The following is a 12,146-nucleotide window of genomic DNA, read 5'->3' as shown; positions in this document are numbered from 1 at the left end:
GGGGGGACACGGGGAAGACAGTATAGCACAGAGAAGACAAGCAGTGACTCTATAGCATCTTACTATGCTGATGGTCGCTGACTGCAGTGGGGTGTGGCGGGGGGGGGACTCGATAATATGGGTGAATGTAGTAACCACAATGTTGCTCATGTGAAATTTTATAAGATTATATATCAGTGATATCTTAATTTAAAAAAGCAAACATAAGGTTATCACTACTGAGCTACTCAACAAGTCCATTCCCAGTTATATACACAAAGCACATGTCCAAAGAAAAGCTTGTGCACAAACCTCATAGTAGAATTATTCTATAGTCAAGAAGTGGAAACAACACTAACAGCCACCAATTGATGGTGGGTAAACAAAATGTGGTGTAGCCATACAATACTGAGCAATGAAAAGAGTAAAGGACTGGCCCAACACAAATGAACCTTCAAAATATCACGCTGAGTGAAAGATGCCAGACACAAAAAGACAACACATTACAGGACTCCATTTGTATGAAATGTCCAGAATAAACAAATCCATAGAAACTGAAAGCAGAGTAGTGATTTCCAGGAGATGGAAGAACTGGGAAGTGGGGAGTGACTGCTAATGGGCGTGGGGGTTTCTTTCCGAGGTGACTACTATCACTTTAGGTAGTAGCGATAATCGGGCAACCTGGTGAAAATACTACAAACTGACAACTATGCATTTAAAGAGTGACTCATTTATGAATTACATCAAATACTCAGTTATTTGCCTGAGACAGGAAGTGACCTGTGAGTTTGGAAGTGGGAATTAGCTCAGCTGTTTCTGGGCTTCTTTCCCTGGGAGCTGTGTGGCACAGTCAATGTTTGCCCATGTGGAGAAAGTCTGCAACTGTCCAGGTTAGTCTATGACTGGAATGTAAACCCAATTCTTGGGAACAAAAGAAGACAGCCCAATTGTGTCCACAGTAGAAAGAATAGCCTGCAGTTCAAGACTAAGAGCAATAAAGGTGACATTTCTTTGTCCATGTGTGATGTCTTGAGTCTTATTATACATTTGGTTTCTAACTCTGGAAAGTAAAAGAGTTTTAATAATGACAGATCCCTGAAAATTCCAAAATCAACCATTGGAATGAGCCTCCATTCGGTTCTCTTTTGTTCAGAGGGAGATTAGCAAGAGTTAACAATAAGGACATACATATTTACACTAAAGTGAATTTTTTCTCCCTATTATTTGCATGAAATATCTTTTTCCATCCCTTCACTTTTATTCTGTGTATGTCTTTGAGTTTGAAGTGAGTCCCTTGTAGGCAGCATATAGATGGGTCTTGTTTTTTTTATCCATTCTGTAACTCTATGTCTTTTGATTGGTACATCCACTCCATTTTCATTTAGGGTGATTATTGATGGATATGTACTTATTGCCATTGCAGGCTTTAGATTTGTGGTTACCAAAGGTTCAAGGGCAGCTTCTCTACTAACAGTCTAACTTAACTCGCTTAGTACACTATTTCAAACACCATCTAAAGGTTTTATTTCCTAACCTTCTTGTTTTCCTCCTCTACTCTTTGTATATTAGAGGTCATATTCTGTACTCTCTGTGTATCCCTTGACTGACTTTGGGCATAGTTGATTTAATTTTGCATTTACTTAGTAATTAATTGGTCTACTTTCTTTACTGTGGTTTTATTTTCCTTGGTGACAGCTGTTTAGCCTTAGGAGCACTTTCATCTGTAGCAGTCCCTCCAAAATACACTGTAGAGATGGTTTATGGGAGGGAAGTTCCTTCAGCTTTTGCTTACCTGGGAATCTTTTCATCCTGCTTCAAATTTAAATGATAATCTTGATGGCTAAAGTATTCTTGGTTAGAAGCCCTTCTGTTTCATTGCATTAAATATATCATGCCATTTCCTTCTGGCCTTTCTCTTGAGACATCTGATAATAGCCTGATGGCTTTTTATATGAGATCTTTTTTCTCTCTCTGGCTGCTTTTCATACTCTGTCCTTGTCCTTGATCTTTGTCATTTTTATTATTATACATCTTAGTGTTGTATCCCTTGGGTCCCTTGTGTTTGGAGATTGGTGCACTTTCATAGCCTGGGAGACTATTTCCTTCCCCATACTGGGGAAGTTCTCAGCAATTACCTCCTCAAATAGTCTTTCTATCCCTTTTCTCTCTCTTCTTTTCTTCTTCTGGTATCCCTATAATGCGAGTATTTTTCCTGCTTACACAGTTCTCTTATTATTCTTTCATTCTTAAAGATCCTTCTTACTCTTTGTGCCTCAGCTTCTTTGTATTCCTCTTCTCTAATTTCTATTTCATTTACTGTCTCCTCTACGTCATCTAATCTGCTTTTAAATCCCTCCATTGTATGTTTCATTTCAGACACTGTATTTTTCAAAGTTTCTGTCTATTTCTTGAAGTCTTCCCTGAGGTCCTGAATATTTTTCTTTAGCTCCATGAGCATGTTTGTGATTTTTATTTTGAAATCTTTATCAAGAAAATTGGTGATTTCAGTTTCATTTAGCCCTCTTTCTGGTGTTTGAGAGATTTTGGTTTGTACCAGATTCTTTCACTGTGTCATATTTGCAATGGTTACTATGGAATAAGAACTTTGTGATGTGGCCCCTCTAGTGCCCTGATGCTGTGCTCTCTGGAACTTCCCAGCCCCTGGAGCAATCGTAGGGTTTGCAGGCATGTGGTGCCAGTGCCTTCCAGGAGGAAAGAGCTCTTTTCTGCATCCTGGTCACTGTGCCTGCCTCCACTGCCAGGGCCAGTGGGCCAAGCATGCAGTGTAGAGACTTTGCATTATGCCCTGTGCCTGCCATAGGTGGGGCTGCCTTCTGGCTAGCCTGGCACGATGGCAGGGGCAGAAGGTTTGTGAACTGGTGCTGGTGGGAGGAAGGAGCAGCAGGCTTCATATCGTGATGGGAGCTTCAGTACTGCATTTCCAGCCAGGGAGATGGAGTGTGAAGCTCCTGAAAATTCCTAATCGGCTAGGCTCAATTATTTTGTCCACCTATCCTCTCTCCTGAGCAGCTAGTTCTGTATAATCCTTGCCCTTTTAGCAACCCTCTCAATGTTGGGAGGTTTTTCAAAGTGCCTGCCTTTCTCTTGTCCCAAAGCAGCTGGCAGTGGGTACCTGTTTGTCAAAGCGGCTGCAGTCTCAGTCTCTGAGTGTTCCATCTGTCTTTGCTTTCCAACCCCTGTTATTTTCAGAGCACCATGTAATGCTCATCTGTGCTGCCAGAGTAGATCTCCAGGGGTGGGTATTTAGCAATCCTAGGCTTCTACTCCCTCCCCACTCTGTTTTTCTTCCTCCTGCCATTGAACTGGGGTGGGGGGAAGGCTGTGTCCCACTGGATCGCAGCTCTGCTACTTCACCCTTTTCCACCAGGTCTTCTCTTTACCCCAGACACAGGCCGTCTGTTGCAGTCTTCTTCTTTCCAGCTGTTCTTCAGGATTAGTTGTATTTGCTTTATTTTAGTTTTTATATGTATTTTTAGGAGGAGAATTCTGCATCACTTTTCATGCTTCCATCTTTTTTAATCCTGTCCTTATGCTTATTTTTTCAAGGAATTACTGAACCGTTTTCCAAAGCAGCTACATCATTTTTCAGTTCCACAAGTAACAAATGAGGGTTCTAGTATCTCCACATGCTCACAAAAACTTGTTTTTTCTCATCTTTTTAAAATTTTAGCCATTGTAGTCGATGTGAAGTGATGTGTCTGAGCTTTAATAGGTACAACATTTCCTAATGACCAGTGATGTTAAGTATCTTTTCTTGTCTTTATTGGCCATTTGTGTATATTCTTTAAGAAGTGGGTGTTCAAATCTTTTGCTCTGTTTTTAATTGGTTTACTTGTCTTTGTTTTGTTTAACTTGTAAAAGATCTTTATATATATAGTGATTACAAATCCCTTATTAGATATATGCTTTGCAAATACTTCCTCCCATTCTGAAGTTACCTTTTTTACTTTCTTGATGGTGTCCTTTGAAGCACAAAAGGTTTTAATTTTGATATGGACTAGTTAATTTTGTTGCTGCTTATAGATTAGACGTCATACCAAAGAAACCATTGTCTAACCCAAGGCTTAAAGATTTAGTTCATTTATTTTCCAAGTGCTACACCTGACTTCCAGTTAGATTATATCAGACTGTGAGTGCATTTGGATCTCTTTGGTAATTATGAATTTGCCCATTTATTTATGCTTTCGATAGACAATTACTGGATGTTTTATATATATATGTTGGGGATAAGATCATTAATAAAATATAGCTCCCTGTGCCATGTCTCTAGCACAGAATAGAGAATTGAATAGTCAATAGATTATTGCAAACACCTATGTTTTGAGCCCTGAATTCAATGAGAGTCCCTAAGAAAGGCATCTGACCAAATGAATGGCTTCCTCAGAGAAATGGTGTTTAAATTGTGATGGGCAGGCCAGATGCAGTTGGTGAGGCAGCACATAGTCATCAAGTAAGAGGTGAGAGCATAGACACAAGGCTGCCAGAGAAGGTGGCTAAACCCTGGAACTGCACCCATGTTCAGGCACTTGCTAAGCACTGAGATTGTGGGGAGGGGAAATAGGAGAGTACATGCTTTGTGAAACTTGAGGAACACCCTGCACAGCTCATATTCTAGGGGAAAATGGGAAGAGATAGATATGCAGACAAATATAGAGATTTCTAATACTGACGAATGCCAGGAGGAAACCAAACAGGGGTGGGGAGGGGCACTCCAGATGGAGTGGCCTCCCTGAGGAGGTGATACTTCAGTTTATTCCTGAAGGAGTTCTGGGGTCTGGGGAGAATGGCTGGAGTTCAGGGCTTGAGGAGGGAATAGGAAGGCTTGAGTTTGGAGAGGTGGACAGTGTGAGATCATTGAAGATCCTGTTAGCTCCATGTGGGAGGCTAGACTTATTTATACATTGTACGGTGAGCAGGGGATTGTGTGGTCGTTGGAGAGAGTTCAGGGCTTACAGGATGGGGGTCTGTTGGCGGGAGGAAGCTCAGAGGTGGGGAGGAAAAGGGTGAATATATGCACAAGATTCCACTGAAGGTCAGGTAAGGTAATACAGCTAATGTTTTTTAAGTTCTTACTGCTTGCGAGTCACTGTTCTAAGTACTTCATATGTTTTAACTCAATCTAATAATAATTATGAGGTAGGAGTCGTTACTATTAACCCCATTTTACAGATTCACAAACTGAGACTCAGATTAGGAAGCTTGCCCCAGGTCATATCATTTGCTTGTGATGGACCACGCTAAGAAGCCAGACAGCTTGGCTTCAGAGACCTGCTCATAGCCCACAGGCTAAGCAGCTCCTGAGGATGTCAAATTGATTGGGTGTGTGGGACATGGGCAGGGAGGGAGCCCAGACGATGCTCCCACTTCTAGCTCGTGATGCTGGATAAATAGTGCACCTTTAACCCAGTCAGGGAGTGCAGGAGGATGGACATGTGCCATGGGGCCAAGAGAGGACAAAGTGAGTTACTCTATAATATTCCAGGCATTGCTCGGGTTGGGGGGGTGGACACTAGGGTCCACCAATGAATGACATTCCACTGTCTGTCCCCACAGAGTTTACATTCTTGACTAGAGACAGAAGCTAAACACTCCATGAATAATTAGTAGTCTAGTATGTTAGGAGGATGTAACCAGGGGCATCTTGATTCTGAGGGGTCTTTGAGATGGGAAGGTGGGATCATCGAGTTGGTAGCTGGGTTTACAAATTAGAGGTCAAGGGAACCATTTTGGTTTACATGGAAACTCCAAGTGGTCTGGGCAGTGTTTTTGGGTGCTTCCCATGACCACTGAGAAGAGCGGGAGGCAGGACCCGCGTGCCCGTGACATGACTGCAGGCAGAGCAGGAGCAGAGCTTCTCCAGGCATCCCACCTGACGAGCAGGACCACAGGAGCAGGAGACAGCTGCGGCTGCTCGCGTTCATGGCTCAGGCAGCGTCAGCCGACTGCCAAGCCTCTGCGGTCCCCTGGGCTGTGTGCTCTGACTGAGCATTCTCGTAGACTTTCACACAGCAAGCAGTGAGGTACACTGACCCCTGATGGTGCAAACACCTAGTTTTGCCTTGAAGACAAGCTAAGTGTCTTTCTGGATTTACTCTCCCTTCTGGAGGGATACTGGGACCAGAGCAAGAAATGTAAGGGGAGAGCCGTGTGTGGATGCCTGCACCCTCTTCCTCTGAGAGCTTTTCCTCCCACCCATGCCGGTCCGTCTTCTGCTCTGTAACCAGACTGACTCCCCAGGTCACTTTGGTCTGCCCCCTGCCGAGCCCCCACGCCTTGTTGGTCCTCTTGACCTTAGAGAATGAAATTCCCAGTTCTTAGGAAGTCAGCACGCTCGGGGCCAGCCTGCCATTAAGCCTCTCTCTTTCTTCTCATCTTCTCTCATCCTGGCCTACGGTAGGTGTCCAGTACGTGGTGTATGATCCACCCACGTAAGACTCTTGCTCTTTCACAGACCGCCTGTGAACTTTTCTACCTGTCCTCCTCATTCTGTTGCATCCTACAGGATGCCTTCCAACATTTTTTCCCATCCCAGCATCCCCTTCCGTTGCCATGCAGTCCCTGTGAACTTCCCAGATCCCTCCACCCTCACAGCCCTCTGGCTATAGTGCTCCTCACTGCAGAGCCATCCTGTCCGGTCATTCACGCTGTTCACCGTCCAGCTCTAGGGGAACCCCTCGCGGTCTGTGCCAGTCTACGGAAGTGGCCCCCTGGTGGGTGTGCCACTGGCACACTCCTGTTCTCACATTGACGTAGTTCCTTGTGTTCTCTCTGTCTCTGCCAGATTGACAGCTGCCTGGACAGAGGACTCTGGGCTCCTCCATTGCTTCAGTCCCTGTGTGCCTTGCACGTCCTTGCAGCTCGATGGCTTTCTGTGGGGCGTTTCTTCACGCAGCTCATGTTTTGCCTGTGGATGGAGGAGCTAACTGCCAAGTGCTTCATTTGAAAAGTGATGCCAAAAACATTAGAGAAAATAACAGTTTCATAAGTTAATGCTGATAATAGTTGTCCTAGTCTGTTTGGGCAGTTGTAACAAAATGCAGAGACTGGTTAACTCCTGAACAGCAGATACGTATTTCTCACAGTTCTAGAGGCCAATACGTCCAGGATTGTGGCATCCACGGGGTCTGGTTCTGGTGGCTGGCGGGGGCCTGCTTCCTGGTTGCAGACTGCTGACTTCTCTGTGTCCTCACATGCTGGAGGGAGTAGAGCATCTCTTTGGAACCTCTTTTCTAAGGTCACTCACTAATCCTTTTTCAGGAGGACTCTGCCCATACAAGCTGATCACCTCCCTAAGGTAACGCCTCCTGATACCATCACCCTGGGGGCTAGAATTCTATGTATGAATTTGGGGGAGGGGCACCAACATTCAGACCACCCGTAGTTAACAAATATTGATCTCTTACCATGTGCTAGGTACTTTATTTTATGTCACTTAATCCTCATATTTGCCAATGTAGTATTGCTTACTTACCATTATTGTTCCTGTTTTGAAGATGAAGAAGTTGAAGAAATAACTTGGCTTATGGTCACTCAGTCAGTATTGACTACAGCCAGAGTTCCAACCTAGGCATGCTGGGGGGTGCCCAGCTCCAAACCACTGATGAGGGGTGTGCAGTGGCTGTTGTTATTGTCTTATGGTAATGTTGATGGTGACATAAAAGGAGGGGCATTGCCTGTTGCTTCCTGCTGTACGAGTGTTTGTCACGCACCCATTATGTGCCAGCCTCCTGGGCCCTGGGGATGGAGATGAGAAGATGGTTTCTGTCCTCGGGCCTCACAGTACCAGCAAGGAGCGAGGTGTTTGAATATGTTTTCCAAAGCCAGGCTATAAAGGTTAGATTTGCTCTTCGGATGAGGTGCCGAGTTAGCAGGGACAGCGACAAGGAAGGCTCAAAGAAGCTTTCCAGGAGGACGGAAGTTGCTAAGGGAAATGTGAAGGATGCGTGGGACCCCTAAAAGCAGGAGGGGAGTATTCCATAAACAGCACAAGCAAAGTTACAGACATGGGGAAAGCATGATGTTTTGAAGCAAGTATGACCTGTTGGTCTTGTCACCCTGTGTCTAAAATTACGCCATCTCACCAGTGTGGATAAAAATGCAAGGTGGCAGTTGTCCTTTACCCACTCTCAATGCATGAGATGCTGCTGTGGCTCCAGGAAGGGGGGGAGTGGTTGTGCCAAGGCTGAGGGCCAACTGGACCACCCGTCTTCCCAGTAATGAATAGCTGCCTCTGACTAGCCTTTGGGTAAGTCACTGGCCGTTGAACAAACACACCATCGCCCCTTCAGGCCACCAGGTATCACTCAGTCCTACTGGCAGCTTCTCACAGGGAAGCTTCTTAGAAGGCTTTCAAGGAAACTATACAGCCAGCATGTCTCTTCTCCCTGGTGTAGACAGTTTAATGGGCTAATTTGCAGTGTTCAGGCCATGGATCCCCAGGGAAATGCTGCAGTACTGATTGCTGCTTTGATCCTTTCTCCAGTTTATCACCCTTGAGCACCTGTTACGTGTATGACAGGTGAGCCTTGGGTAATGACTTTCTTCAGGTCTAGGCTCATCCATCCAGCCCCACCTGGCTTTGCCCCCCACCCTTTAAGTTTGGTGGGTCCAGTCCCAAATGCGTCCTCTTCCTGCAGCGTGCCTTTCTTCTTGTATCCCCCTGTCCTGGCAACGTCACTGCCAACCCGGGAGCCTCAGTGTCCCATTCTGCTTCATCCTCTCCGTTTTCCCCCATATCAAAGACGTCTTCTCCTGAAATCCCTCCAGCTCCAGCCTCCTTGTTGCTCTTCCCCAGATGCTTAGTCAGTCTCGCTTCACATTCACCAGTGTCATCTCCTCAATGATGTTTCTGCCTCTGTTCCCCTTATCTCTCTGGTGTGTGTCACCCATTGTTCATGTAGGAACCATTCCAGCCCCTAGGTCCTAGGGCTGTCCATCTGAACATAACTGGCATAATCCTTGTCCTCCCTAAGCTCACTGTCAAGAGGGCATGTAGATAAGCAAGCAGGTGATTGCAACCTCAGGATGGATATGTGGTGCTGAGATGACTTTCCTTTAGAGAGGCCCCCTGATGTAGTCATGGGTGGTTAGGGAAGGATTCTCGGAGCAAATGATGGCAGACATCAGAAGTGAGGGCTGGGTAAGAGATAAGCAAATGCTGAAAGGGGAATGGGATGGGGGCAGGGAGGTAGGAAGGAGAGGGCAAGACTCTCCTTGAGAGTCATGAGAGTTGGGATGGTATGTCTTAACACCATGTCCCCAGCATCCTGCTCCTCATTTGGCATGTAGTAGGTGCTCATTAAGTACTTAATGAATGAGAAAATGCAAGAGGGTTTTCTGCAGAGCAAGCCAAACATGTAAAGGCCCAGGTGGATGGAGCATGTTGGCATAAGAAACAAAGAGATAGTCAGTATGTCTAGAACTTGGGACAGGGCTAGAGAGTGACCACACAGGAGGCTGGGAGCTGGGAGGAAGGTTGTTAGCCCCATCGCCTAGCTGGTGAAGTCCAGACTGCTGAACTGGGTGTTCATTTCTCCCTTCTCTGCTCTAACCCTAGAGTCCCTGCTAACCGCTTCCTCTCCCCACCTCATTCCCAGCACAGCCTGTGCTTAGCAGAGTCTCTTATTCTCCTTGGATGGCATCTCTCTCCCTTTGTCCCCTGTTAAAGTCATTTGTCCCTGAGGGCCCTGCTTCCCCCAGCTCTTACACATCCTTCTGACCCAGACAGAATTAGCCCTTCTCTTTCTTTCCCCCCATAGAGCTTGGCGTGCTCTTCTGGTTAGTAGCACATTATCACCTTCCACCTCATGTATATTTAATCATGGGTCACCTCTCTCTAAATAATAAGAGCTCCTTGAGGTCAGGGGAGCAGGTCATTATCGTCTTTCAACTTCCCAGAAGTGCTCACTCATGGCATTACAACTTACGTTGGTATTTTTACTAGCAAGGTAGTATTCCTGACAGTCGTTCTTCCAGAATGAGATATTGTTTTGTGCCTGGCAGTCCCTCAAGAAGGCATACCTGCTGTTTATTATTATCCTGTCTCTGTTTATTATTGATATGCATTATATATTGTGCTGCTTATCTGATCTAACTGATAAAGACACGGTAGCCCAACAAGGAGGTTTTTATCAACATATTTTGGGATGAAGAATTAACAGTGAGAAGATATAAGTAACATGCTCAGAGTCCCCACAAATAGATGCCGGCACTGGGATTCGAACCCATTTCCATTTGGCCTCAGAAGCTCTGTCCTGGTATAATGATGCTGCTTTGTATTTCGGGAGCTGCCTCAGGAAAAGCAGGTTGGAATGAATAAAAACTGTATGTATGTTAAAAAGTGAAGGAAAGTTGATGATCTTGGATGCCTGGGTTTCTTTTGGAGAAGCAGCAGAAAACAGAATTTGGTGCTATCACACCCACTCCATACAGAAGGCTTTGTCCTCTGTCCATGTTCTGCATTAGCGCTGGTATGTCTATGGGGTAGAAATAAAGGGTCATGTGTGCTCTACTCAAGATTTTGGAAACACAAATGCCCTAATAACAGGTATGGTGGTTGGCTTGAGTTGAGTGTCACAAGTGATTTGACCCTCTCCGGTCCTTGGTAGTCACCTCTATGTGATCCTGAGGTTGGGTGACATGTCTGCTCTCTGTTTTAGCTCTGACATCCTCCAGTGAACCCTGGTTTGGTAACATGCCAAGTTGAGGAGTGTGTTTATGGCTGGAATTCAAAGGCCTTAGCTCTCCTGACCCTTCTTTCTTTTGTTTCCCATAGGCGGAACCCTCTGCACTTCCACCTCATCGCTGACTCCATCGCAGAGCAGATCCTGGCCACACTCTTCCAGACCTGGATGGTGCCTGCCGTGCGTGTGGACTTCTACAATGCAGATGAGCTCAAGGTACAAGTGGGAGGGAGAGGTGCCTCCCTGGTCCACTCACCTGGAAGCTTTTCTTCTTTGCAATTTAGTACAGTTTCAGCTCTCAGCTGGAAATGGTCCAGGATATAACTATAGAAGTTATTTCCCACCTGAACCTAATTTATCAAAAGCATTAAAGTGACCACTTTACTGCCACAGAATGCATATACATCTGTGCAATGCTGACCACCAAGGATTTCTGTAGAGGCTTGGAGCCACTCTGAAAGTGGTTTATGGTGGCTGTTATCCAGAGAATTCTGTTACCCAGTGAGGTCAGTGTTGAACTCAGAGCTCAGTGGCCATGGTTTGAATTTGTGTATTGTCGTTTACTGGTCCTAAGACACAAAGTAGATAAACTTACACCTTTTCTGGGTCTGTTTTGTCATTAGTAGATAGGTGATTATAAAACCAACTTGATGGGGTAATTACGAGGTTCAGTGAGAGGATGTATATGAATGTGCTTTAAAAGACTGTGCTGAATAAATATTAATGATTATGTTACGCTGGAGGGTTTTAACCAAATGAGACCCATTTGGTCATGTCATTCCCTTGCTTAAAACCCTTCTGTAGTGCCACGTTGCCTGCATCGGGATTGAGAGTCACACTCTGATTAAGATGCACTGTGTATTCTGGCTCTTGTCTTCCTGAAAATTTACCCCATTTCTTAGCTCTAAGAAGCTACTTCTGGTGTTCCTGACCCCTCCCCTATAGTTGAGCTTTTGCTTATGCTGTTCCTTCTATCTGACATGCCCTTCCACAGACCTTGTCAAAAGTCCTACTCCTCCTTCAGGGCTCAGCTGCATCGCCACTTCCTCTGAGAACCTTCCTTCCATGACTTATCTCGGAAAGAGGCAGATGTTCTCAACTCCTGTGTCTGTCTACTGATGTTTAGAACCTTCTTAATTGGGGAGGGAGCAGGGGGCACATCTTATTCTTTTCTGTATTTCTACTGCATGGTTAGTGCCCTGTAATGCTTGTGGATTTAACAAATTGCTGTTATTAGAGGACCATGTAACTTTGCAGAAACACACAGATGCTCTCTCTCCAATCACCTTGGGAAGGACTAAACACCTAGGCATGAGGCTGATTCTAGCAAATTGCTTGTTCCAAACTGCATAAAGCCATTATCTTTTCATTTTAGAGTCATAACATTTTAAATAGATCACAGAGATGCCAGCCTGAGTTTCTGATTTTCCCATTTTTCAGGCTCTGAAGTTGATCGAGATGTTC

The 12,146-nt window shown here is 45.2% G+C and overlaps 1 protein-coding gene across 3 annotated transcripts in view; it reads left to right on the top strand.

Annotated features, from left to right (window-relative positions):
- Nucleotides 1–12,146, top strand: part of LARGE1 (LARGE xylosyl- and glucuronyltransferase 1) — a 500,680-nt gene that overhangs the window by 247,801 nt on the left and 240,733 nt on the right. For all 3 annotated transcript variants that reach the window (XM_073213795.1, XM_073213797.1, XM_073213796.1), the window contains one exon: nucleotides 10,775–10,898. In XM_073213795.1, coding sequence (XP_073069896.1) covers nucleotides 10,775–10,898 — 124 coding nt within the window. The remainder of the gene's footprint in view (nucleotides 1–10,774; nucleotides 10,899–12,146) is intronic.

Source organism: Manis javanica, chromosome 10, assembly GCF_040802235.1.
Source record: "Manis javanica isolate MJ-LG chromosome 10, MJ_LKY, whole genome shotgun sequence".
NCBI classification, from domain to species: domain Eukaryota; kingdom Metazoa; phylum Chordata; class Mammalia; order Pholidota; family Manidae; genus Manis; species Manis javanica.
This window is presented reverse-complemented; position numbering and strand designations above follow the sequence as displayed.